Raw genomic sequence first — 27,495 nt, 5'->3', positions numbered from 1 at the left:
GGTTTAATAAAAGACACAGAACAGAAAGAAGGCAGGTTTAGAAAATAAAGTTTGTTGGGATCTTGAACATTTTGGATAAAACTAACAAAAAATATGAACACACATTCAGGTTGTGGTGATACGAGGAGCAATGTCATCTTATTTAGTTCCTGTGACATACACATACAGCTGCTCGCTTACGGTGCCGCCTGGGGAAAGGTGTCTCGGGAGGTTACGGGGTCTCTGGGCGGGAGCAGAGGCTGCTCCCCACAGGCTGCCCTGGAAACCGGAGGGCTAAGGTCAGGGGGGTATGTGTGGCTCTGGCTGTGGACGTAGGCATGTGGCTATCTGATTTCATTAGCATTGAGAGTAATGCAGCCTGTGGCCTGCGCGCTGCCCACGCGCGCACTGAGCTACACCGAGTGGGGTCAGAAGCAAGCCGCTGGGCACGCAGGCGTCTGGCCACGCGGTTAGTAAATACGTGTTCTGCAGCAGGGGGCGCGGTCACATTCTGGTGTCTGAGAGAGCAGGTGGGGTGGGAGGAGAATTACCTGTGACAGGTCTGAAAAAAAATTGGCATGCATGGAAATGAAAACTCAAAACAAAAAGGAGTGGCTGAGATGTTCCTGTGGCGATCACAGTGAGTGGACAGCCGGTGTGGGCCGCCGGCGGGCTTCACACAGTTCTGTCCGTCCCTGAGTGCTTCCTCACAGCCTTGCCTCCGTTCACCTGGTCGATCGCCAGCGTCTCCACCTCGGCCTGGGCCTGGGGCGGGGTGACGTGGTGGATACGGTGTGCCACCCCTACATGGGCCTTGTGCGGCTTCTCGCGGGCCGGGCTGTGCTGCTCGCCCGCGCTGCGGTCGGACGCGATGGGGGGGATGACCAGGGGCCTCTCTTTGACGAGGTGGACCTCGGCCGGCTCCCGGGCTAGCAGGAACGGGGTGGGGTCAGGCATGGCATCCACGGCTTCCCGCAAAAGAAGTTTCCGGCTCTCGCCCCCAAATCTGTAGGCCTCTTCAAACTCGGGGTGCAGGGGGGCGGACAGGCTCTTTTTCATGCTGCGGCGGCGGGGCGTTTCGGGCAGCTTGTCTCTGAGGGGGGCTGGCTTGTAGCTGGCCAGCACGGGGCTCCCGGAAGGGCTGCCGTCCCAGGTCCCGCTGGAGCCGAGCAGCTTGCGCTTGGTGGCGTGCAGCTGCGAGGTCAGGTAGGCAATGGTGCCGGCCCGCTGCTCCAGCTCGCCCGACAGCATGTTCAGCTTGTGGCTCTTGACCTTGAGCTCCTCCAGGTACTTCCGCTCCCGCTCCCGGATGGTGTTCTCCAGCACCGCGATCATGGCGTTCTTCTGCTCCAGCTCCCGCAGCAGCTCCTGGCTCTCCTGCTCCTTGGCCTGCAGCTGAGCTTCCAGCTCGTCACATCGTTTCTTCAGTTCGCTGCTTCTAGAAGAGCCGTCTCCTAGAGGAGCGAGGGGAGGGACCAGGTTGAGAGCCCACTGCAGACGCAGCAGGACCTCCCGAGTGTGGGGTTCCTGCTCTTACCACGGGTCCTCCGTGGCCGCGCCCCTCAGCGAAGCGGAGAGCCCGGGGGGCCTCTGAGGCCCTGCCAGCTCTTAGTTCTTTGGTTTAGTGTAAAAAGAATGTCTCCAAATTTGACAACTGCTCAAGCTGAAACGGGCAAATTCAGAGTTTTTGACCTTACAGATACTTAGGATTACGCTGCTAGCAGATCACCTGTGTGCTCAGGTGATGGTTACTGAATGCGGCTCCATGCAGAGCTCTGTCCTGAAGGACAGACATAAAACGTCCCGGTGTCTGAAGCACAAAAACTCTGAAGTTGCCAAGCAGACAGGGGGCCCTGGCGGTCAGGCGGGCACTCGCGTGCGTGGGCACCTCTGAGACGAGGCCGCAGGGCCAGAGACAGTAAAGAACTCGCCACACAGCTCCTCGGGGCGGATGGGAGGCCGGAGTCCAGGGCTATGTGGACTGAGGCTTGTTGGGTCTGACTTTTCAGGGCCCCCAGGAGGGAGTGCGTGGGCCTGAGCCCCCTTCCCCTAGACTCTTGGCGGCCAGCTGCTCCCACGAATCAGGGCCTCCTGCTTTGTCAGTTCTCCTCCACTCTTCTATAGGAGGCTCTGCTCCACCTCCTCCTCTGCACACATTCCTTCTAGAAGTTTCCATGTTTCCCCATGAAAGCTGCATGTGCATTGCGCTGTGGCAGCAGCTGCTCTTTATCACCTGAACAGACAGTGAATCACGGGGGGCACTTTTTAAACAGATTCCCAGGCCCCCTCCCGGACTTCTGGATCAGAACCTCCAGGAGCCTGTATGTCCCAGCTGTGTGCCCAGCGCTTTGTAGGATGGGCAAGCTCTGCGTGCACTAGTGACTAGTGGAGAGCAGTGATTTCCACCACGCAGAGGGCAGGTGTGCCCACCAGGACCACCTGTGAGGCCCTCTCACTGCCTCCACAGGACACCCCGTGCCAACCGTTCCCACAAGCCCCTGCCACCGACAAGGGGCTGACCGGGTGAGGGGGGGTGGCCTTGGGACTCAGGGCAGAGACATTAGCCTAAGCCAAGAGGGGTCAGGAAGTGAGGACGCCCTGATTTCTGTGACACGATGGCAGGGGTGTGGGCTGAGGTCTCCAACTGGAGGTGACCTGTTCTGAGTCCCTGGAGGCCCAGTTCCTGGCCCCAGAGGCTGTGGGGGAAGGAGGGGCACTTGGCATCCTTCCTCCACAGCGGGACCCCCTGAGGGTGAGCTCCTGTTCCCAGACCCCGCCTCTAGCAGGAGACTGTAATATGAGTAACAAGGGAACTGAGTGCTGGGCAGTGCGCTAGGCTGACATGACAAGGAACTGGGCGCACTCATGAATAACAACTGCGAGTCCGGTTTAGAAGAAGCAGTCCTGACTCACATGCATTCTGCACTTTCTCTGCCCCCACTCTGTACTCTGTAACAGGTCACAGAGTTCCTGTTTTTGTTCTGATATCTGGGGGTGGGGTGGGTGTCCCTGAGGTCCTGGTTTGGGGGAAGCGTTTTGGGAACCAGAGTCTAGGGAAAGATGCTCAGTGATGCTTTGGGGGCCACCTAGTAATCTGATCACTCACTCGGCCAATATTTAGGGAGCACAGGTCCTCTGCTACATGAGAGGGACCCGGGGGAGGTGGGACCCTGCTCCTCTTTCTGTGTTAAATTATACCTATTTCTTAACTACAAAGTAACAGATATTCATCAGAGAAAATCAGAGAATCCAGAAAAGCATTCCAAATAGTATATGTGTCGGGTGGAAGAAGATAAAAGCAGCTACTGCCCCCGCCCACTGGCCCGGTCACACCCAGGGCTCCAAACGTCCCTGCCACCGATGCTTAGGCTGCACGTGCACCTCTTACAGCAAAGGTGTTTTCTCAGGGAAGCGAGTGACACCAACGTGTGCCCCACAGGAAACGTACCGTCGCTGACTTTTGGGGAGGAAGCTCTTACCTGTCTCTTCTGAACTTTTGAGTGTCAGCTCGTATGTTAAATCTGAAAAGGAGAGCACAGACGTTGTTTGTGTGTGGTTCCAGCGTTACTTCACCAGCTTCCTCAGCGCTGAAGACGCAGACCCCACTCCCACAATCAGCCCCGTGTCCTGCCTGGGCAGAGCCGGCTGGGCAGGAAGTGTGAGGACGGCAGAGACTCTCGGCAGCCACTGTCCTCCCTGGGGTTCCGAGGGGGCCCTGCTTTTCCCCTAAAACATATCCCAGCCCACAATCAGCAAGCGGCTAGCTCTGTATGTGACACCTTGGTCATCAGCTGCAAAACGTGTTGCAAATTCTAACCACTGCACTTTGATCTCATATGTCCTCGGTATGTGAAGAAAGGCTTTGTGGCTTTCTGCCTGGTGCGTGTGAAGTGCCTGTGGATTCCAGGAGGATGAAATGCCCTCTCACTCGATCTGGCGAGCCAGCCACCATGAACCTGCTCTGGTAAGGGTTCTGCTTTGCACTACAGCCCCTGGCAGGCCTGCCCCCCTTTCCTGCGCGCCCCCTCCCCACGGTCGTGGGGCCCCCTTGGCACCTGTGCAGTGTTGCTGCAGCCGCCTGATCTCGGCGTGCAGGCCCTTGAGCGTGCTGGCATGCTCCCGCTGCAGGAACAAGACGTTCTTCTGCGCGCTGTGCAGCTGGTTCTCCAGGTTTGTGGCTGCCATGCTGGCATCCAGGTGACCTGCGGGAAACACAGACCCTGGTCGCTGTCCCTGACAATGAGGGTCACAGGGTGGAAGAGGACGCTGCCTGCCCATGGCCCTCTTTGTCTCTGTGGGGTCACGGGCAGCATGAGGCCCAAGTCCACACAGAGGGACACATCAAACCCAGAGCTCCCTGGTTCCAAACCCTGGCCTCTCCACAGGCCACCGAACCACAACAGAGCGTGACCAGAATCTCTCAAAAGAGTTCTCTGACCAGGTAAGCACTGACTGCCACCCCACAGGGAAACTGAGGACATGGGGTGAACGTGTCCTCAAAATGGTGTCTTGACCTGGCCAAAGTGAGGCATCAGGGCAGACGTGGGTGGGACGCAGAGGGACGCCCCTGGGTTTCACAGAGCTAAGCCCCCAATCCTTCTTGGGAACTTCCCAAGAATGATCTCACAGGGCCACTGGTGCCTGCAGGAGTCTGGAGTCTGTCCCCAAACCCTGCCCCCACCCCTGCACCGTGACCTCCGTCATCCATCACCAGCCGCTCACTCAGGGCCTCAGATCCTCTGCCTTTCCTGTAACTCGAGAAATGTGGTGAAGTCAATCGGTCTTTCTGGAAGAGCTACCAGAGAAATTCAAGATGCCCTGCCAGTACTGAGAAAGGCAAGGGCCGGAATGTGGATTGTTTGTAAATGATTCCTGTAAGTGCAAAGCCTCAGAATGCGTGTTTCCCCATGTATTATGTCAGAGGCCTCGCTGGAGGAAACACCACTTCTCAAAGGGCTTCCAGTCTGTGGCACGTCTGTAGGATGGCTCTGGAGAGAACAACACCCCCAGGCGCTGTCACAATGCTGGGCGGGCGACACCCACCACTCTGTTATCTGTGAGGCCAGCCACACAGTTACACCCCAGCTCCGGAGCTCAGAATAGTTCGTCCCTGGAACTCGGGACACACAGCTTCATTCACATGAGACAGTTTCCCGTGATCGCCTCAGGCCACAGGCTCCAAAGGAAAAGTAAAGAAACGCAGAGGAGGAAACAGCACAGCAGACAAGGCCTGACCTGTCCTGCAAAGGAAGAAGGTGAGGGAAGACGGGCCATCCGTTAGGGGCAGCTGGCAAGGGAGAGCAGTGGCTAAGGAAACAAAGCGCCACTGGGGGTGGCAGCGTGAACTGGTAAGCCTTGTTATGGGAAGCCATCTAGCAGAGTGTCTGGAACCTTCAAATCCAGCGTCCTCTGACTTAGCAATTTCATTTCTAGGAATCCGCCAGAGGGAGGTAATTACTTTTGTGTGAAAAGATGTGGCTGTGAGAGTGGTCATCACAGTGTAGTTCACGGTCAGAAAAGACTGGAAACCTCCAAATCCGACAAGAGGGACCTGGTTACATAAATGACAGTGATGGGCTCTGTGAAACAGAGACTGGCCTCCCCCGGCCGTGGCCCTACCTGCATCTGGCCGCAGGTGATGGCGGAGCTGAGTTTCCATCACAGCTCCCTCCTGGGAAAGGCCCCGGCCCCAAACTCATCCCTGCTGTGACCACAAACGCCTGGCATGGCCGCTGGGCCAGGTGCTGCTTTCTACCTGGAGCCCCGTGGTTCCTGAGATCCGATCTGGGAACTGTCCGCTCAGCACGCAGCCTGGGGAGGAGGACGTGGGCCTTAACAGAGGAGCCGACTCCGGCCAAGGCGAGGCCGGGCAGTGGGTAGTGAGGGACCTCTCTCCTCCCTGCACGTGGCAGAGCCCCGAATGGTCTCCATGACGAGTGGGCTCTGACCCACAGTGACTTTGCTTAGCAGGTCTGAGCCGTTGGCTCCGGCCTCGGTTTCTCACCTGGAACGTGAATTCCTAGGCTCTGCAACGGGTCTGGAAGCGGCCACTCCGGAGGAGATGCCCCGCCATGGACTTTAAAAGGACAGGCCCAAAGCTGCCTAATGGCAGAAAGCAGAGCCCACACTTCAGGGGCCACCACTGAAGAGAAAGAAGAGTTTCAAGTGGATCCAGAACAGCGTGGGTCTGGACTGGCAGGACAGCGGACCCGGCACGTGGTCTCAGCCCCGGGAAGCACACTCGCACCCTCCTGCTGGGAAGTCTGTAGGACGCGAGCGCTTCACCCAGTCCACTGTGGTGTACTTAGGCCACTGTCACTCCTCACCCAGGCTCTGCAAATAAACATTCCTCGTCCTCTCGCCTCCTCGGCTCCATGCTCCACAGAGTAGCCAGAGTGACTTAAAGAAGTAGGAGATTTGTGTCAGAACCTTCCATGTGGCTATGGCTCTGAGCACTAAGTGGGATCACGTGGCCCTGTGACACGCGGCCCCAACGGTGCCACTCGCCTCCAGGTCTTCGCACCTCGGTGCCCAGAACACTCCTCTTGGTACTTCTTCTGCCACCTTCAGGTCACTTCCTCCCAGACGCCCTGGCTCCCCAGACTGGGTGAGGTCACCCACTCCTGGCCCTTCGGCCTGTGATGGCACCAGAGTGTGAGCTGGTCCCCACCTGCGCACACTCCAGGCTGCACTGGTTCGACCAGTGGGCCCCAGGGGCCGTCTGCTGAGTGTGGGGTGGCGCCTGTGGGGTGAAGGGCCTTTGTTCCCAGACTTCCTGCTGATTGACAGGTGCTCCTCACTGCAAGCAAACAAAATTCCACAACAGTCTGGTCCAGCCCTGATAGTATAAAATGAGGTGTGCCTATTCCTGCTTCTGTCTGCCACCTTACGGAGAGGGGGGAAAGGGAACCCCGGCAGCAGCCACCCCATCCCAGCCGTAGTGTGGTATGAAATTATATTTGTACAAACTTATGATTTAAATAAGGATTCACATCGTAACTGCCTTGGGGAATCAGTGACTTTGAAGTGTACTCAATCTGTAATTCATTAGTTCACCATCGTAACTACAGAAATTACAACGTGCCCTTGAAGCTGCCCATTACCACGGGCGGGCAGTCTCGGGAAGCAGCAACCCAAGGGCACAGGAATGGCGTGGTTACTTAGCGTGCACAGCCGGCAGGGCAGCCTCGATGACTGCGTCTGGGGCTCCGACAGCCAGAGGACAGGTCTCTCAACCCTGTGATACTTCACTTGGCGCTGGCCTCCCCTTCCACGCTGCATGTTGACCTCAGAATCTCAAATGAGGCGGCTCTCATTTGCGTGAGGTGCTCTCCAGTCGTGGGATACACACGAACAAGACAGGTCCTCTTGGGTCCGAGGAAGCAAGTCCCATCTCCAAATGGTGTCCAAATTACCCAGTTATTTTCTCAACAGCTCCAAAGCTCAACAACATCACTGACTTCCAGAGAACAGAGAGCTGCTGTCGCCTAAAAGGTGATGTTTTAATTTCTTATCCTTAGCTACTGATGACATGTAATCACTGTAATGACGCAATCCTTCCAGTAGGTTGACATGAAGGAAGCTACAGAAACTGCGTTCCGTTTGGGCCAAGGAGACGCAGCTGAGAGATGTAGCTCTTTTGGAGGAAGAAACCGCACCAGGCCTGCGAGGCTTAACTCAGGATTGCTGAGACACCGTGGCAGTCAGAGACACGGGGGCATCCCTGACCCGCCACTAAAAAGGTCAGCGTGATGGATGAAGGCAGAAACGCATGGCGTCCACTCGGATGAGTAATGCCTCCTGCTCACCCAACCCCAGCTGCGTGTCGCCCAGTAATGGAGGGTGACAGCCACAAAGCATGGCTTGCCAAGCCCGCACTTTTCTGTGTCACAAGGGCACGTCCTACCAATCATGGGCTCTTTGTGTCACAGCGTTTTGTCATGAGGCAATCCAGTTTTGTTTCTAAGCGTTGCTGGGAGCCATCGACAATTTCACGGTCATTTGCTCAGCCAAAAGCAGCACGGCCAGGGCCCTGGCCCTCTCCTCCTCTCGGAGACGCTGCCCAAAGCCGCACAAAGTGGCTCCCTGTGACTGTCATTCCAGGGCTCCACAGATGAACATAAACAGCTCTGCCAGGTTTTCTCCCCACAGAGCTTCAGCAGACAACAGGATGGGCACCTAAAGGTAGAAGACCTGAACAGGCGACCTTGACGTGATTCAGACGTTAAGCCACATAGACGTGTTGTTCCCCATGGTAAGTTCTCTAGGTTATTACATTTCTGTTAATTTGCTGTTCACTCTGTACATTCAGAAAATTAACACCAGAAAAAGACTTTCCATTCCAAGTTCTGTGGAGGTGGGTTCTATAGGGAATGGGAACCCGGCCAACACGGCACCCCAGGGCGAGGAGAAACACTGACACATCTCCTAGGCTTTTAATGAAGGTTCTCGGAGGGCCTGGCAGCACCGAGTCTGCTCTGTGGTAGCCTGAGGACAAATGGCCTGTCAGTAGCTCAAGTCCAATTCTCATCCTAACTCAAAGGTAATGTTCTTTCCTCTCTTTCGGGAGATTAATGTATAAATGGTGATGTCATAATCGTATTTATGGGCCATCTCCACTTGTATGAGCCAAGTGCATGCCCATCACTTACATCGTGTGTTCTCACAACACCCCTCTGAGGAAAAGCAGGAGTATCCTCTCGACAAGAGAAACACAAATCAAGAAATGCTGCCTGAGTCTTGCAGCTTCCCCTCGCTCGCCCTTAGGTTGTTTGGGTGGGAAGCTTGAGGCTGCGGTCGATTTGTTTCACACAGAAATTCAGATGCTTTCCAAAATGTGTCCGTCCGTCTCTAATGGTCTGCAACAGGGGAAATGGGCACAGCACGCTGCAGCTGGGGAAGGGAACCCGGCAGCCCCCAGCACGGCAGCCAGGGCGCTGTGACCCGCCCGGAACAGCACTGCTCAGGGAGGCAGGACCCACGGGCACTCTGCCCCCAGGTGAGACTCGACAACTGAAAGGCACCGCCTCCATCCAGCGTGGCCGAGAGACGCACCGCGAGTCTTGCTTTGAACAGCAGCTCAGTTTCCCAGGACGTGAGGTGAGGGCAGGCATTCTGGGCCCACGGGGCCTTTGTAAGGCACAGGGCTGCCTCAGGAGAAGGGGACAAGGTGCCCATCGCACTGCAGGTGTGTCCTGAGCCTCTGGATTCCAGCCAGTGCCCAGCCGAGAGCCAGGGCCACACTGGCTGTCCTCGTCTCTGAGGCCGGGCTGACAGGAGCCTCTGGAGGCTGAGTCGGCGATAACTGTTCTAGGCAAAAAGCAGTGCCTCTGCTGGGCCACCAGTTGCCAGAAACAGCTGTGGGAAGGAGCCATAGCCAGACTCACATCTTCCCCCTTCAAACACATACCTTCCTTTCTCTCTTTTTTTTTTCTTTTAAAGATTTTATTGGGGAATTGGGGGGATGGGAACAGCGCTGGGGAATCGGGGGAAGGGGAACAGACAAGTTGCTGTTCCTTTTGTTCTTCAGTCTAGTTGTGGAGGACGTTGCTTCACTGGCTCAAGTTGGCAGCATCATTGCGCTCTTCCCGGGCGAGGCAGATCAGTCGCTGGCTTCTGGACGGCCGCTCATGGAGGCGCTCTTGGCAGCTCACGCTGGCTGCTGGCTACACACGGTAGCCCATGGCAACCCACTGCAGCAGGGGCTGCAGCCTACGCCATCACCGGTGACTCACGGCAGCCCAGCTCCAGGTTGAGCTGTTGTTCAGCATCTTAGCTGTAGAGGGCAGAGTCACTGGCCCTCATATGTGGGATCTGAACTGGGGTCCTCTGGTGTCCCATGCCAGCTCTTAACCAACGCGCCACTTGGCTGGCCCCTACCTTCCTTTCTTTATAGCGGCTCTCCTAAGTGCGTGCACAGATCTTGCCTCCATTTTCACCTTCAAACGCTACTCGGATCGTGTCACAGCCCTCTGATGCTTGTGGGATCAAGCCCCACTTTCCCCAAGCCCCTGCCTGGTCAGCCTCTCCCCTCGCCAGCCTCGGGTCCCATCAACACGGCTATCCTCCCGCCCCTGGCATCTGCCACACCCCTGCCAGCCCAGGGCTTTTGCACACCATGTTCCGTGTCTGGAATGCGCCTGGCAAGCCACCAGCCGCCCCCTGCCCAGTTAACCTCCATTCTTCCTTCACATCTGGACTCATGCGTTACGCACGGGCTTCAGATAATTGGCCACCACTTCATAATGGTGCCGAGCGGCCAACTCAGCAGGAACTGCATCACGCTCATCAGAAAGCATGGCGGCAGCACTGCCTGGAATGTGCCCGCACCCCGCCGTTTCCTGACGCGCCGGATGTAAGACTTTAAAGCAGCGCTGGGCCCTTTCCCCTGGGCTGGAAGAAACGGAACAGCTTTGACGGGAAAGGCTTTCACCACTGAAACATGGGAAATGTCTTTGTTCCTGTGCGACCCAAAGCAGACTTATCTTTTTGCTCCGCAGAAAGCCCATGCAAATAGGGTGATAATTTTAGTATCTGAAAAAATAGCACACCGGTACTATTCACGTGAGCTGTGAATTAGTTATAACAAGCTATTTTGGATTCGTCATGAATAAGTTATGACCCGTTCACATTTGGTTCTCTCGTGCCGTGAACAAGCAGACCTGGAGTCCGGCCGCCCTCCCTGTGCTTTCCCCAAGGCCGATGGGACGACGGGAGCTGCCCGGCTCTGAACACATGGCAGGAGCACTGCAGCGTGTCGTGCATACGGGACCTTGTGGCTCTTTTGTGGGAACTTGCTGTGCTGCTCTGGTGTCCTGCTGCTGAAGCACTGCCATTGAGGGACGGAAGGCTGGCCAAGGGACCAAGGCAGCAGGGTGGTGACGAAATGTCAGAGAGATGACTCCTAGCAGGGAGGGGGTTTCCAAGTAGATCTGTGGACTCAGGAAATGTTGAGCACAGAAGAAACCTTCATTCAGATCAGCGATGCCAACACCTCTTTATATTGAGACAAGAAATGGGGGCCCAAAGATTTCCTTAGCACAATGGGGTAAAAGCAGAATGGACACCCTTGAGGTGGTAGGCTGTGTTTGGGGTTAAATCTGAACCCTATCTTGTCACTTAAATCATAACATCTCACTCATAGGGTTGTTTTAAGCGCTGAATGCAATCACTTCTGCTGTCTGGCATATAGCAAGTGCTCAATAAATGTTAGCTGTTTGATTTTATGTAACCGTTGGTCAATAGTCACATAAATAGACCTCCCAGTTGTTTACTTAGTCCCACCCTAGGGAATTTCCTGAGTATCATCTAAGCGTGGAAATGAGCAAGCAAACATATTCCAGTTGCTTCCAAAGAGGGAAACATAAAAGCAAATAGAAGCAATCTCTGCTGGCCTTTATCTTCCATTTTCATTGGAGAGGAGCCATTCAGGGAAGCAAGGCAGAGCAAGGTGCCCTAAGGGACAGTAAAACCTACTTCTCACTCTGAAACAATCTATAGTACTTTACAAGAAGCTAAAAAAGGTCCAAGGCTAATTAGGCCATCAACTCTCAATCCAAAGTACCTGATTTTAGAAGAAAGGAAACTTACCCTCTCTGAAAACAAGTACCGAAGTTATCCTGAATTCACAACAATCCTGGATAAAGAAACAGACTTTGCAGGACCCTACAATTCCTATTTGTACTTGTACTTAAGAAATTCAACGAGTCAGTTATCTGAGAATCCCCAAGAGTTAGGGCACCAAGAAAAAGGACGTCATTTAAAGAAGTGTAAGCATTCAACCATCACTACGGAAACATTTTGCTCAAAAGAATGAACACCGTTACCAAGTAGAATATCCCACTTTTGTATGTCTAAGTAGATAAAAACTCTAGGAGATTATACAGCCAAGCGTTAAAAGCACTTATCTGTAGATCAGCGGTTCTCAACCTGTGGGTTGCGACCCCTTTGAGGGTCAAACGACCCTTTCACAGGGGTCGCCGGGTACTCGTATGTGGGCGTATCTGCATGTGGGCCTGGAGACGGATAGAGGAGCGGTGTCTCGGTTCCTAAGACCATCGAAAATATGTTTTCCGATGGTCTTAGGTGACCCCTGTGAAAGGTTGAGAACTGCTGCTCTAGATGGTGAATTGTGGGTGATTTTTACTTAAAAAAAAAACCTCTATTTTGGTATGACCTGAAGCTTCATTAGTGAACATATATTTATAGTAAAAAAAAATTACAAAGTAATTTTTCTTAAAAAAGGAGAATCGCTAGCCACTAGTGAAGTGGTCTCATGTGTTTTAATTGTTCCAGAGCCACAATTAATTTAATTGTCTACGGTTGCTAGAATTGTGATTAGTTTACCAGAACCAAGAAGACTTAATGGGAAAGCAATTTTGACAAAAGGAACAATTTAGTGTCTCCACGATATGCAGATGATGACAGTGAGAGGCACGCGAGGGCCTCCCGACCCGCATGCATTATGCTTCCTGTAATTCTGACGTTACCGTCACAAAACACAAGGCCCATCGACAGTTCTTTAGACACTGACAGCCATTTCCTCCTGAAAGAATGTACGGCCTGACATTAGAGTCGTAATAGATGTGATTAGAGACCCTGCAATTAGACACGGAAATACGATACGTGGCTGTCTGGGAAGTCAGCAGCCACAGGAGGACTCCATGATGGGCTTATTAACCGTGTTCTCCGCAGTCTGATTATCTCATACTTTAAAGAGTTTCTATTTGGCTTCTATTTAAAACCCATGTCACGTGTCTGCACACTGGTGGGGGCTTGGCCCCTCTGTGCAAATATGTCCCAGGAAGAAAGCCAGTCTTTGTTTCAGGATGTCTTAAGTGTCTCTACGTGGGCTGGGCAGGCCAGGGTGGGCAAGCACGTGAGCTCCCGCGGTCTGCACTGGTACCTTCTGGAAGTGCCCTGGGCCTCCTGGAAAACTGGGTGACAAGAGCCAGAAAGACCACACCCTGTATCAGACTCCACCCCCACTGCAGGAGGCAGGAGTCCCAGCACCCCATCTCCTGACCAGGAGGGACTGCTGTCCAGGCATGACGCCAGCAGTGTCGGCTCAGCACTTTCTATTTCAGAGAAAATCTTAAAACGAGCGGCCAGTGGGGCTGGGGTGGCTCTACGTGGCCCTTCCCGCGCTCGCTGTGACCCCCTCCTGCCGCCTCCAGGATGACTGTCCTCCTGGGCTCGCCCAAATAGCCTCGTTTCATAAGCGGAGAGTATTTACCGCTAAACAGAGGTGCCGTTTGTGAACTTCTAACAAGCTTGTCATTTACCAAGATGATCCTGAGCCAGCAATTTGGGGACATACAAATCTCACAGCTCACCACACAAATAGTTCTACCCAGTGATATTGTCCTTTAAATGACCTGCTTATTTAGAGTTTCCATTCCTATAATACATCTGATGACGGTTACGCAGATTTTAACTGTTCACAAGTTGGTAGCTAAAAGACACAGTGACCCAAATGCCAAGCTGTCTTTTCACATGAATGAAGGAGGAGATACTTCTTACATCTTAGTGCTTGATGATCACTATCTAAATTGTATTTCCTAGGCTGAGAAAACGTGTTCACTTGCTTTCAAAATCTCTCTCTATACGGTTTGCCAAATGGATGAACCATTTCAATTGATTTAACTGATAGGGCTTCTTTTATCCATTTTGTGGGCCTAATTATAGTATAGGTTTTTAAGGAAAAAAAAGGTATTATTAACTGAAGTTCTATTCATTTCAAGTTAGTCAGTATTTCCTTTATTACTTACGGAAAAGTAAAATAGTCAGTTGTTTCGTTAGTGCTAGTAGAACACGTTTAGCTCAACCCTTATTGGGTGTTTGCGATGATGATCATTTACAGAGACGAGACCTTAGCCTTGTGATAGAGTCCGAAGAGCTCTGCCCGGCCCCGGCCCTGTCATCTTGGACAGCGTGATCTTTTAGCTCGGCAATCAAGCAAGAACACCACCTCCTCTGACTTGCCCGTCTCCAAAATGGGCCCACGGGAGTGATTTCAGAGGAGCTGAAACGGGAAGGACACTCGTGATCCTTGAAATGATTAAAATAGTCCAACGATAGTCAATTCAGGGACTAAAGTCACCATGGCCAGACACTTTTAATTTTAGTAATCACATATCATCTGGTGATCATTAATAAAAGACTTGCTTTTATTGGGGATTTATTTCTATGGGGTAACAGCTTGAGTACCAATATTTTTAAAAGAAGATGAACTTATTCTTTGAAGAAGGCATTTACCTAGGTCTTCATTTCCTGTAACTCGTTTTGACGGCTTCGGCATGTCCACCTAAGGCTGCTTTACCCCTTGGTTCTCCATGTAGTGATGTGACCATCCTGGCATAGATTATTCACTTGTCTGAGAGTTTCCATTCTGTGAGTTCCCTGTGCTGTGTAAAGCAGGCACATTTTACTGATGACATTTCAGGCCGACTCCCCTAAAGCTCTTTCCCTCACAATGATTCTTTATTGTGTCAGGGAACGAAAGAATTCCCAGAATCCTACATTCTAGTGCTACAGTAAATCGCACATTGAGTTCCCGGGGAGGAGAAAAACTCCCCACAAAGCATGATCCATGAAGAGGGCCCGTCGTGTAAAACAAACGAGCAATGGCCAAGAACCAGATGAAGTTGGTGTGAGAAGGATGCAAGGTAGGCAGGTTATTTTAGAGCTTGTCTTGGCAATCAAATGTGGATCATGTTAGATAAATGAGGCATTAGTACATTAACCCAACAAAAAGAAACGAAAAGAAATACCAGTAAAATGAGAGATAAGGGCAGATGTATTTCATAGACTCTCTGTCAGCTGTCGGAGGAGAAGAAATTGGGCAGAGTGAACAAGAGCTGTATTTTATGCTTAGGATTTTTCAAAGAATGGGGTGCAATTCAGTCTTTTTTTTTTTCTTACTGTCCTTGACCTTGTGAAAGGTCGCTTTTCCCATTTGTACGCAGCCTTTATTTTGTTTTCCTGTTGTATGTGCCCTTAGTCTCCCACAATGGGTTTAATTATAATCCTTGGTTCATGACATACTCTTTCAGGGTCCACTTTTATTTAGATGCCTTTAATACTAACACCCCCCCCCCGCCCCGATGCAGCCACATGCTGGGAACTTAGCAATTCTGGGTTAGAGGGCCCCGCTTTTCCATGGGAAGTCCCAAGCTCTCAGGCGGGGCATTGTGGCTTCTTGTGCCGGATCCAGGTCTGGTGAAGCCTCTTTGCCAGATGGGAGCCATGCTGTGTGTTTCTCTTCCCAGTTTTCTTAATGGGCAGGACGGTCATCTCGGGTCCTCGGGGCAGACGCTGTTCTTGCTGGTTGTGGAGCAGTTTCCATCTCTGTGGAGCAGCGTCTGGGCCCCGTGATCTTTTGGACTGGTGTCACTAACAGCGTTACTGGCGATGGTGTGGGATGATAATCCGTCCCGTCTCTCCCAGCTCTGCCCTTACACAGCCTCTGGGTCGGTCTGAGGCATCTGGGCAAGAAAATACTCAAAGGCATTTTTTTTTTAATCGTGAAAAGCTGGAAATTATTCATGAAAATAGCAATTATACCTATTACTACCAAGTGTCTATGAACCAGGCTCCTAGATAATTACTTATTTCTTGAAATAATCATGCAAGAGGTATGATTTTACCCATTTTTGAAGGAACTAAGGCGCAGAGGAGGAAGATACTCTCCTAAGTTTGCGAGCACTGAGTGCAGGAGCCAAATGCAGCCATTTCCAGGGGCCTCTTCTGCCTTGGCCCTTCCTGGCGCGCTTTCCAGTTCCCAGCGTGTGTTTGCAACCAGGTCTCACGGCAGCTCAGGGAGAAGGTGTGGGTTTAGTTGTTCACTGTGCATCCTGGAACGTTCCATCCCCGTGTGGCCATTACAGAACAGGGCAGTAATGATGCTGATGACAATGCCATTAGTTGCCATTTACAGAGCATACTGTGTGCCAGGTACCGTGCTGAGCGCTTTCCATGCCTTGTCAAATCCTCACAAAAGCTTGATGACATCGGTACCTATTGTGTCCCCAAACTGACGGACTGGGAAACTGAGGCTCCTAGAGCTTAGATTATTTGCCTTGTTGAGATCACACACCATAGCTCCGTCTCCCCTTTTCTTTTCAAGGAGGGAGAGATTGTGCTAACACAGGCCTACAGGTCTCATCGGAAAAGATCTAACCTTTGGCTCAGAATTTTAGCTGAATCTTAAGGCATCCAATGACAAGATTTGACCAGGGCGTGACCTTCTCCATCGGGTGCAGTCCAGGTGAAAGCAGACAGTACAGGTGAGCTGCGCTTCACCCTACAAGCTCTGGGTCCAGTCCTGGCCCTTGTTAACTATGCAACATCAGGCAAGTTACACATAACTCCTTGCGCCTCACTTTTCTTATCTGCAAAATGGGAAAACAGTACCTACTTTGTTAGGCTTGTTGTGAAGATTAAATGAGTTTATCGGAAGAGACGCTGTCCAGTAGAATTTATTTCGATGACGGAATATCTCCTTCTCTGTCTAATAAAGTAGCCACTTGCCACACTGAGCACTTGAAATGTAGCTGGTGTGTCTGAAAAAAACGAATTTTTCATTTTATTTATTTTCATTTAAATCAATGAAAATTTGAATAGCCCCATGTGGCTAGGGGCTACCACATTGGGCAGTGCAGATTTAAAGCACTTAGGAACTGTGCCTGGAACTGTGTTTGCTGCTGTCATGATGACTCCACTATGAACAGTCACCAAACGCGTTTCCTCGGCTCCTGGATGTATCCTTGTGGAGCCTGCTGTGACCCGCTGTCACTGAGCACTCCAGGAATAACTCACCAGCTTCATTCTAACTGCCATTGTCATCACACTATCCCAGGTTACGTCTTCGTGGCAGTTATCGCTATGTAAATTAAGGTCATTTGTCTATCTTTCCTCCATTCCTGCAACATAAACTCCACGGACACAGGGCTTGTCTGCCGTGTTCTATCACTAGCACCCAGAAGAATGAATGTCTGTCTCTAGTAATCGGAGCTGGTCTTTTAAGAAAGGGTTCTCTATAGTTGAGAATTGGTGATGATGTCACCCAGTCTCTGCCCTAACACCCACCTGCCCCCATCAGATAGGGCATTTTGTGTTGGCGAGCATGAGGACTTGGCAAAACCTCTCTGACTGCCGTGAGACTAAGGTAGAGGAGGGAGGATGGCTAGTTCATGCACGCCTTTGGGGCTTCTCTCTGTCTACACCTGGAAAAGCTATTTCTGTTATTAGCTAACCGTGTAAATTCTTAGCGCTGACGCAGTAGCACAGCATCAAACGCTGGGTGTGGCTGTGTCACCTGGAAACGGAGGGCTCAGTTCACACTGTAAGAACTTCTCAGCGGAGGTCAGAAATTCAGGAAACGCTCATGCCAATCTGTGATGATGCTTTTCCTAGTCCGTGATGAAATGAGGAAAACAAGTACAATGCAGCAAGCGTTCTGCAAAGCTAACTTTATTCAATTCGGAGGACAGCTCTTTATCTTCATTTTAGAATTTCCGGTTAGAAAACACCCTGTTCCATAAATTCTAAGAGCCTGGGGACCACTCGACTCACCAGGACAATATGGTGATGACCAGGAGCTGAACATCATTATCGATGTTGTTTTTTATCTTTTGAAGTTTACCAGGCTGGTTACAACAGGCTGGGCACCCGGTCTTCCTTTTAGGGGAAGGATCACCTAGATGGGAAGACCACGCAGCATGTGTTCTAAAGTGCCCACTGCGCACACGGGCCTCTACCTGCGGTCTATCTGGGGATAAGAGACTCGGCACTAATGTACCAAGACAGCAATGTATGATTCAATCCTCATGAGGTCTCTACCACGTGCGGGGGCCAGGGGAAGGGGAACCCAAGGAGGTTCGCCCACCACTGCACCTGCAGCTCTTCCTCCTTTACCTGCCCATCTCCCATTTGAGGCTGTGTGAGTCCCTGGCAGGCGGGGACCTTGTCCCAATCCCTTTAGCTTATGAGGCGTCTAGTTCCTCCCCTGATGGCGGAATGTTATTGCACTAGATGAAGCTGTGTTCTGTCCCTGGGAAGCACTGACAAAGGGTGTCAGCGCATTTCACTCACAGGTGCAAGAAACCTGGGCGCCTAGGTTCGCATTTGGGATCTGCAGACCACGGTGTCACTGCAGCCTTCCTGCAGGGACCGCACAGTTCTGTGGGCTTAATACCAGCGTGCCAAGGACGCACAGCAACTCCGGGAGGAAGACACTGGCCTCGCCTGCTTAACAGCTTCTAATCACTCAGTTTTCCTCTAAGGCCGAGGGACGGATAGTCCACTTGAGTTTCAGACTTGGGCTGGTAACCTGCACAGGACGAGCCTGTGGCGCCTGGGGCCTCCTTGGAGAGTCCCTCTGCTCTGACCACGGCCCACCGGTGGGCAGAGTTCAATGTGGCGTTCTAGAATTAGGGATCGTACTCTGAATTCCACCCTACAACCACGGATAAGACCCGAGAGTACCTCGAAACAGCACTCGACCCACCAGCCTCCAAGGCCTCACCTCTGGCTCTATTTGTTCTTAGATTTTTATTTTCTCTCCCCCTAAAAAAACCTGCCTTTGCCCTTCTCTGAACCAGATCCTAAGGCCACAGCCTTGCTATACTGATAAACCTCTTTCGGTGAAAAATGGGCCCGTTTTCTTGATGGGAACGGAGCCCTCGCTGGAAAGCCATCACACAATGAGAGGCGAAGGGTCACAGGTCCTGTCCCCCTGACAGAAAAGCCCGGCTCCCCCTCGCCTGCCCCTGTGCCAGCGGGCACGTCAGTGAGCTGAGAGGTGCTGCTGTGTTTCGCTGGAACTTTCTGGTCTGGTCACCAGGACTGAACCAAAAGATAAAGATGCTTCCCAATAGAAGACAAAGGCTGGCCCCTCCTTGGGAAGGATGGGCCACACCTAGAAACCCTGCTATATTCTTGTCCGTGGGAACACAAAAGCAAACACCAAAACAACAAACCTTTCTTCATTTTCTTATCAATGGGCAAGACAAGTATTTCTAAAACCTGGATCTGCTCCCATGTGCCACCAGCCGCTGAGGGAGAAATAACCCAGTGCCTTTCTCCTGGGTTGATACGTGTGACAGGTGGAGAGACGGGTTGAAGAGCCTCCTTAGCATTTGGGGCATGGCATGATCCTAACTTCCTAACTGGTTCGTCATCAGAAAAGCAGATGGAAGCTAACAGAAAAACAGGGCCACCGTGGACTATTATGCTGTGACAGTGATGGAACTGTAACTTGGGGAACCAGTGTTTTTACACCCACGTTTCTCCAAAGCTGGCCCTTGCAGAGTATAATGACACTCATTTGTAGGTACAAGGTGCAACTTTAAGGAAAGCAGGATTGTAATACTGGGGCTTATAATTTAGCATGAAGTTCTTTTTTTTTTTTTCTCTCCTTTTTTTAGCTGAGCCATCCTGCTACCTGTTGGCAGCTCAGCGGCTGCTCAGCTCGGGCTGGACTCGAACCGCTGTTGCTCAGAGCTCAAACTCTTGAGCGAGCTCTTAACCAACTGAGCCACTCGGCCCGCCCAGGGGCTTATAATTTATATGTAGCAGCAATGAGTAAGCAATGTCACGTAAGAAAGCGGGTTCAAGAGGATGCCTTATAAAGCCTCTCACCTGCCCAGTAAATAAGAAGGCCGCAGGGTGCACAGAACCAGGTTGGGGTGGAAATCTGAAGAGGGAAAGTAACCAGCCTTCTGCAGATCTCGATTTAATATCTTAAGTGTTGCCAAAGAGGCAACAAGGAGAAGAACTAGCAGCAGAATATGATGTGCCTGAAGTACCATTTGTTAAAAGTGTTCTTCTGCCTTTTCTCTCTCCCTTACTGTAAGCGTCAAGCATCTCAGCCTGTTCTTTGTGCTAACCAATGGAATTTCTCTGCTCGGTCACAGGAATTTGGCCAGTAGAAAGAATCTCAGAAAAAAGGAGGAAGCTTACTGCCTCTTCCCTTACAGCTACAGAGGCGTGGACACTTCTTGCTTCATGAAGTTATTTCTGATAAAGTGGTAAACTGGGAATAATCGCGAAAGTATCAATCTTAGTCTGCTCTCCCGTGTGCATAAAAATATAAACTCGTGTTCTGATTAACAAAGAAGTCTTTTAAGACGTCTGTGCAGTGCCTTCAGAGATTGTGGTGACGAGCTGTAAAATGCAACCTTTAACCTCTAAAGAGGCTGCTTTCTAACTGGCTGCCTTACTTGAAAATTTGTTGTCCTGGTCAGAATAGTTACAGTAGCATCTATGATTTTTTTCCCCCCCTGAAGAAATAAGTACTTGTAAGGTTTTCTTTATTTTTTTTTGGTTGGCCAGAAGAACTTGATATTCTTATCTTTTCCCTTCATGCATAAAGTATAAATAACAGGGTAATTCTTGTTCAAACTAAGTCTGAGAATCTTTGTCTCATTTAAGTGATCACACCCAAATTCAGCTGGTGGACAACAGACACAAAGCCCAAGACAAACTCATCTGCTAAAGAACAAAAGAGAGGAAGTATTTTTAAAAGTTTTTTTTAAAAAATTAAGTATGTGCATTCAGAATTGGTGTTTTTCCTCTAACGTCTTCCTAAATCAGGGAGGTCAGATGCGGGTTTAACGCAATTGGCCTCGTGACCATTATGCTCCCCTTAAAGCGTGTGCAGAAAGCGTTTACTGGGTGCTCTAGTGTTCACAGCGAACTGCTCGGCTCCTGGGCCCCGCAGTCCTAACCCCACTGACCCACTTAATACCTGTATTGTGATTGACAGTCAGTAGCCTAATAACCTCTGTTATAACGGATGGATCATTATTCGTATTGGTAAATGATCATTCCCAAGATTGGCTTAGCACCGATGGGACACATCTCTTTCTCCTTCAGACACAAAGCTCCAATTCACTAATCTTTTCAGTGCACCGTACTTCTACTTCTCCCCAGCTTTGTTTTACCTTCAGCTGCCAACATATATTTAAACACCATGCAGACATATTGAAAAAATGTCCAAAGAGACTTACTGTAGGTGGATATGACTGGGCTTTTTGCAGGGAAATTTGAGTCATGTTTGAGTAATGAAATAAATGGAAACTAAAATGCAGAGCGAGCACAAGAACCAGCCCTTAATCAGTATCTTTCAAAAAGCTAAGAAAAAGAAATCTATTCACCTTCACAACCTGCTGTCAAAAGAATAACTGACATCATTCCATTTCTACAAAGAGTTTTAAAAAGAGATTCCTGTTTGCCTTCATAGCAAAGGGTACTTTTCCTCTTGATTAAATGTTTATTACAGAAAATGAAAGCCACAGGAAGAAATACAAATCAGCTATCATTAAAAAGAGTAGTAGTAAATGGAACATTGACTGTGAGAATGCTTTATCACCTGCAAAGCCCCATACAAATGCAAAGTGGGGTTAGAGTCGCCTCTGATACCACGCTGGCCTTTCCCCAGGGAAAGCCTGAAGGAAGTTTCTAGGGATGTCATTATGCCCACAATTGTAGAAGCCATGTAAGAAATGAAAAAGAACCACAACGTCTTCCAGTGCAGTCCACTGGAGCCCCAGGGCGCCCCCCTCAGAAGCCCTCAACACAGCCGCCGGGCGATGCCTAGTAGCCATCCCATCGATGGGATCCAGCTTATGTGGAAACCACACGGGAAAAGCAGCACCTTCTTCCCACGGCTGAAGGCTCTCATCATAAGCAACTTTTGCTTTTATGTCCCAGTGAAATCGGTCTTCCTAGAAGCACTACCGATCCTCTTCAGTACTCGGAAATTACTCTAAATACACAAAATCCCTTTGCTGCAAGTCAGACCCTAAGTATTTGATGACAATTAGGACACATTCACTTCCCTGCTGAAACCTTTCTGCAGGTTTTAACATCAAAGCTGGAGATGTAAAAATTGGTGTCATTACTAGCAGCTACCTAACTAGTCTGGAATGTCCATCTGAGTCAAATATTTACTGCACCCTCGGTGTGTGGAGCACAGAAAGGCATCTAGTGGCTGCCCTTTAAGGATATCCAATGCAGCAGATAAAATTAATCTTAGTTAATAAACATGTGTGCCCACTATGTATTTGGAACTTTGTATGGCTGACCTTGTTCCAGATACAAGAAAAGAGGCCCATGCCTTTTCTTGCCAGAAATATAAGAAAATGCTTCATAATATAAAAACTATTTCTTAAAAGCACCAACACTGTTATTAACCTCAGTTTTGTTACAAATGCACTCCACCAATTAGGTAATGATAAAATGAATTTATCCAACAAATAACAGATGGAGTTAAGAACCCAAACGAATGATCTTTTATTATAAGTAAAAGGATTCATTTTTTTAAACAGTAAAAATATCTAATTTCTAAGAAACCTGTTTGTTAGATTGATGTATTTATATGCGCTACCATAAAAATCTGACACAAATTGTTCTGTACTTTCGATTTTAAATATACCTAAACAAATTTACTGAGTAATTATAACATGATACACAGGAATAATAAAAACTATTTTATTTTAAGGTTTTTCAGAAATATGTATATGTAAACACACATATATCACAAAACCTTAAAATCTTCCAAAAATATCTCACAAAAATATTTCGCCAAAAGAAATACATAAATTCAAAACATCTCTGGAGGTAAAAATCACTTTACACGTTAGCATCTTTTTCCTTGCAATTCAATGGCAAGAAAATGCAGGTTAGTTCACTGTGCCAAAAAAAAATCATTTAATAAAACAATAGCAATGCTCTTTAAATAAATATTAAACTTAAAAGTTAAAAAAAAAACCCCAGCAATTCTAGCTTTAACACTCTTACAGGTAGGTTTCTGGAAATGCGTAACATATTAAAGAGTTACAGCCTGGTAGCTTGTATTTTGTTATAAAACCGGTTACTGCAACCTAAATTACAGAGCATAATTTATTTCCTCTGAGGCCCACCTCATTTTCATTATCGGAAGAGATCATCCCGCTAAACATCAAAGCTTGAAATTAAACAATACAGGTCAGCATGAAAACGTAAGTTAGATGAACTAGAGTAGTAACGCACTGGAACCCACGGCAGCTCTGGAGCCAAGCCTGGAGCTCTCTGCTGCATATTTGCATTATGCTCAAGTTCATGAATCACAAGCACATTGTTATTTTGGGTAAACTAAAGCCCCTATCAAAGCTTCAGGAAAGGCCTGGAAGGTAGAGTACTTACGTAAAGGGTTAACGGGGTAGGAGACAATGCAACTTATCAGGGAAGGTCTCTAACGTCTACAGGGTGGTAAAACGCATTTTAAAAGGCGATGTGGATTCAGACGGCCTCCTCCCCGCAGCATCCCAGACAAAGCAGGGCCAGGCCCTCGGGCGCTCCTGGTGCACCTGCAATGCGGATCCCTAACCCTGAATCCCACCCCGGGGCTAGCAGGAGCAGCCCCTGGGCTGGCCTCTCCTGCTCCATCAGCTGGCTTGGGTGCGCGGTGCGGACGGTCCGCAGCCTGGACTGGAGCCCTGGCAAGGGCATCCCCCTCCGCATAACGGGCTGCAAGACCCTGCAGGCAGCCGGCGCGAGGGTCACTGCGCCTCACTTTTGCTCTCCTTCCCAGCACTTCGTTTTTTCCCCCCGAGTTGTTTCCGCAAGCGGACACCCTTCCCCACCCCCGAGCCCTGGGGGTGGGACGGGGGACACCCTCTCCCTGCAGTGAGGGCTTTAAAAATAAGGTAAATGAATTCCTGTCCCGACAGGTGACCGGCCCGCCGCCCGCAGAGCCTCCCCGCAGGTACCGCCAGGTGAGCGGGGCTGGACTCGGTCACACCTCGGGCCCCGCCTCACCTGCGGGCGCAGCAGTCGCGGTCCTTCAGGCGTCTCCCCCCCTCGGCGCGGTCCTCCGGGCGGGCGGCAGCGGGGTCAGCGGCCCATGGGCGGGGCGGCGGGCGGGGCTGGCTCCCGGCTCCGGCCCTGCCCCGGCCCGGCCGCCGAGGGAGGTCAGTGGGCGCCACCAGCCGAGCGCATCTCGCCGGCTCCCACCCGAGCGCTCGCCGCGGTGCACGCTGGGAGCGAGGGCCAGGGCGGAGAGGCCTGGACGCACTGACCCGGCGGGCGGCTGAGGCGCCGGCGAGGCGGCGGGTTTGTATTTGCTGGGCGGGGCGGGAGAGGCTGATCGATACTCACTTCGCAGGGAGGGGGCTAAGTCCCCCTCCCGCAGCTGTGGCGGGGCAGGGGAACCGACCGAAGGGAGGGAGGGTCTGGCGGATGGGACGCAGGCGCACAGCTCAGGTGCGGCTGCACTGCGGTTGCCCTGGGTAACGCGGGCCCGGGCGGGGCGGAGAAGGAGGAGCGAGACCGGCGAGCGGGAGCGCGCGCGCCGGGCCTGCGGGGTAGGGGTGCCTGGGACCGGGCTGGGATTGGGGGGAGGGCGCGCGCGGGTGGCTGAGAGGCGGGGGCAGGGGCGAGGGCCCGGCGGCGCGCATGCGTGCGGTCCCCGCTCCCCCGGGGCTCGCCGGCCTCGTGCGTGCGCACGCGCGCTGTCCCCCGGAGGCGTCTGGGTGTGCGGAGCGCGCGCGCGCGGCTCGGAGGCGCACCTGTGAGGTGTCCCCTGAGGAGAGAGAGGGAGGGTGGGTGCGTGGAGCCCGCGGCCTGGGGCGCTTCAACCCCTTACTTGGAGTGAGTTCTCGGGCGGCCCGGCTGCAGTCTCTTTATTTCTTTCCTGGACCGAGGCGGGGACGCGGGGGGAAGGGGAGCGGGCTCGGGGTGGGAAGGAGGATGAGTGGGTTCAAGAAAAGAAAAACAACCCATCACTTAGGATGGGCCTCGAGCCGGCGCCGGCCCCTGGGCATCAGTGGGGAAGGTCAGAGCAGCTCCGCGCGGCCTGGCGGCCACTGGGCCGACCCCGCGAGGGGCAGTCTGGTCTCGGGCCTCGGCGAGCCGGCGTTGGCCCCGCGGCGGTCCCGGGAGCGGGGAGCGGGGGAGCGCGGCTCACAGATGGCGGCCGGGTGCGCGGCGCAGGCTGGGCAGCGGCAGGGGCGAGGCCGGGCGAGGCCCCGCGGGAGCCGGACTCCCGAGCCGGGCTCCATTGTTGTTGCAGCCGAGGGAAGGGGGAGAGCACATCAGCTCTAGAAGCCCGTGAAGCCGCGCCTTGGAGCTTTTCCAGGCGGGTCCCCGGAGAGGCGGTAATGGCCGCGCCGTGGGAGCGGGGAGCCGGGCGGTGCGGCGGCGAAGCCTCGCTGCATGGTGTGGCGGTGTGTTTTTCAGAGCGCCTCGCGTCCCGGCCGAGCCCTCCGAGCATCCTACTCAGGTGATGAGGCCGCCCTCCGTGCACCCAGCGCAGAACGCCGCTGCCGCCGGACGCCTCCATTGTTTGACCACAACAAGGGCTGGATTCTCACCCAGGTAAACTGGATGGCAGCGCAGTCGAGCTCCCTCTCAACTCCCACATCCAAAGGAATCCTCTCCTCTTTCAGGACTTGACTTCAGTTTTCTTCCTGTCCGCGCTCCTGATTAACTCAATATGTCCACCTCCCAGACATTTCCCCATCTGGATTAATCTTCCCGCATCTCTCTGCCAAGTCACCTCTCATTTCCCTCAAAACTCGGCTCCTTTGTGAAAACCCTCCTTTCCGAACTCTTTTTAAAAAACAACTAAATCTCTCTAGGCGGAGCCTGCTCTGTACTCTTCTAGTTGATAGTTTGCTTTAATTGGTGGTCTTATTGCAACAAAGAAGACTAGATATTAGAAAGGAAAAAATTCGAAGCTATTGCTTTTTTTTTTTTAAAGGAACGTTTTGTGATCGTTTATTGTTTTAACCGGATCGAACAGTTTTTGTTTCTATATTTTTGTCTTCTACTTTGGGGGGCGGGGAGGGGGGGAGCTATTTTATAGATGCGTACCTTTTTAGAGCAGAAAAATTGATCTGGTTCAACCCACAGGTTAATTAAACATTTTAAAATTAAAATTAGTAAAGGAATACAAAAACTAAAATATCACAGAGATGGCTAAAGTCTTTGACTACCAATCCCTGTCTCCAGAGGTAACAACTATTACGTTTGGTGTGTGTGTGTACTTAGCGTTACCTTTGTTTTAACAAATACTTAGTGTAATCTTTCCATTTTAGCATATAATGCGTTAACTCATTTTGAAGAACTGCCTCCTGTTCCATCGTTTGGGTAGACCATAGGTAATTTAGCCATTTCCCAGATTGGTGGCAATTTTAACTTTAGTACAGCTTTTTTTGGTGGTGGTTCTTTGGTGAAATGAAATTTTAGTGGCCGGAGCACAGAGACCAGCCATTTATAATGTAAGTTCTCTTTGGTTAAGAACCTACATGCGGGAGCCCCCGCCCCTCCCCCATCGTCATTATGCCTACTATCCTCAAGTCCTGTGACCTTGGGGAGGACACTTAATCACTCTAAGCCTCAGTTTTCTTTTCTATAAATGGTGATAATACCTGCTCCATTTACTCTACAGAGTTCAATGATATGAATTATGTGCTTTATAAAGTGGTATATAAATGTTGGTTTTCTTAGCCTTTGTGATCCAAAAGGATTTTTTATTTGCAATATGATTTATATTTTCTTTCTTCACCAGATGTGTGTCTTACAGAATACTGTAGATAGCCACTCTGAATACTTTTTAATCCGTGATTTTGTTATAATAAATTTTTATCAAGGACTGTTAATAGATTAGACTCCTTAAAGAATATTTTACAAAGCACATTTTCCCTAGTGCTTTACATGTCTTAGAAAATAAGGCATATAAATTAGTTGACTATGAATAAAACATCAGCAAATTGGACAATTTTCAAACAAAACTTACTTCCTAGTAATGTAAGTTTGTGTGTGTTTTCCTATGGCAGCAGCAGAGTCATCAGCAGAGTCATATTTTAACTCATATGTCCTTCAGGTAAAATGGATCGTTACAGAATTTGTAGGCAGTGTCAAAAAGAATTTAGCAATTTAAATACTGATTGAATGATGTGATGGATATAATTTTAAGATATGAGAGATACAGTTAGGGGCTTTGTAGGTATTTTCCTTGCATTCAAATATGTATATATATATATATATATGTATATGAATGCTTGTATGTAGTGTGGTCAGCAAAATCAACTTGTCCTTGTTCTCTTGGAGTTTATAATCTATGGGATGGAGGGGATCAAAAATTAAACACAGTCACACAACAACAGGGATAATCACAAATTGGTATCTGATACGAAGTAAGTAGCACCAGTTATAAGAGATTATCAAAAGAGGACCAAATTTTAGATTATGGAGAGAGGGTCCAGGGAAGACTTTTTTGCAAAAGTAAGATTTGAGCTGAGATCTGAAGAGTGAGTAGGCGTTAGTGTAGAATGAAGCGGGGGATAATTTTCCAGGCAGGGGAACGCCATGTGGGAAAGTCCTAAAGGGGTAAAATGTTTTGCCGATTCCAGGAACTGAAAGAATGACTTGCAGCTAGATTATGGTGGGTGAAGGACAAGCATGGCTAGGCAGGGGGCCAAATCATGTAGGGTCTTGTAGGGCAGGTTGAGGATGTTTTTATTTTATCCT

At 50.7% G+C, this 27,495-nt stretch overlaps 2 protein-coding genes across 5 annotated transcripts in view; one reads left to right on the top strand and one right to left on the bottom strand.

Annotated features, from left to right (window-relative positions):
- Positions 1-31: 31 nt before the first annotated feature.
- Positions 32-24,075, bottom strand: CCDC92 (coiled-coil domain containing 92). Of its 2 annotated transcripts, none has more exons than XM_019648891.1 (4): positions 23,782-24,075; positions 4,035-4,181; positions 3,459-3,500; positions 32-1,433 (listed from the first exon to the last, which is right to left on the bottom strand). In XM_019648891.1, exons 2-4 carry the CDS (start codon positions 4,162-4,164, stop codon positions 655-657), a joined length of 951 nt encoding a protein of 316 aa, XP_019504436.1. In that variant the 5' UTR covers positions 4,165-4,181; positions 23,782-24,075; the 3' UTR covers positions 32-654. The 2 variants fall into 2 exon arrangements, with proteins under 2 accessions (XP_019504436.1, XP_019504437.1); XM_019648892.1 differs by lacking the exon at positions 23,782-24,075 and adding an exon at positions 23,167-23,343.
- A 328-nt stretch (positions 24,076-24,403) lies between these two features.
- The window catches only part of RFLNA (refilin A), a 197,380-nt gene continuing 194,288 nt past the window's right edge, over positions 24,404-27,495 (top strand). For all 3 annotated transcript variants that reach the window (XR_002124715.1, XR_002124714.1, XR_002124713.1), the window contains exons 1-2: positions 24,404-24,612; positions 25,201-25,338. The gene's annotated coding sequence lies outside the window, so the exon portion shown is untranslated. The remainder of the gene's footprint in view (positions 24,613-25,200; positions 25,339-27,495) is intronic.

This window comes from Hipposideros armiger, unplaced genomic scaffold (assembly GCF_001890085.2).
Source record: "Hipposideros armiger isolate ML-2016 unplaced genomic scaffold, ASM189008v1 scaffold_128, whole genome shotgun sequence".
NCBI lineage: Eukaryota > Metazoa > Chordata > Mammalia > Chiroptera > Hipposideridae > Hipposideros > Hipposideros armiger.
Note: the sequence above shows the minus strand (reverse complement) of the source record. Positions and strands in the feature narration are given on the sequence as shown.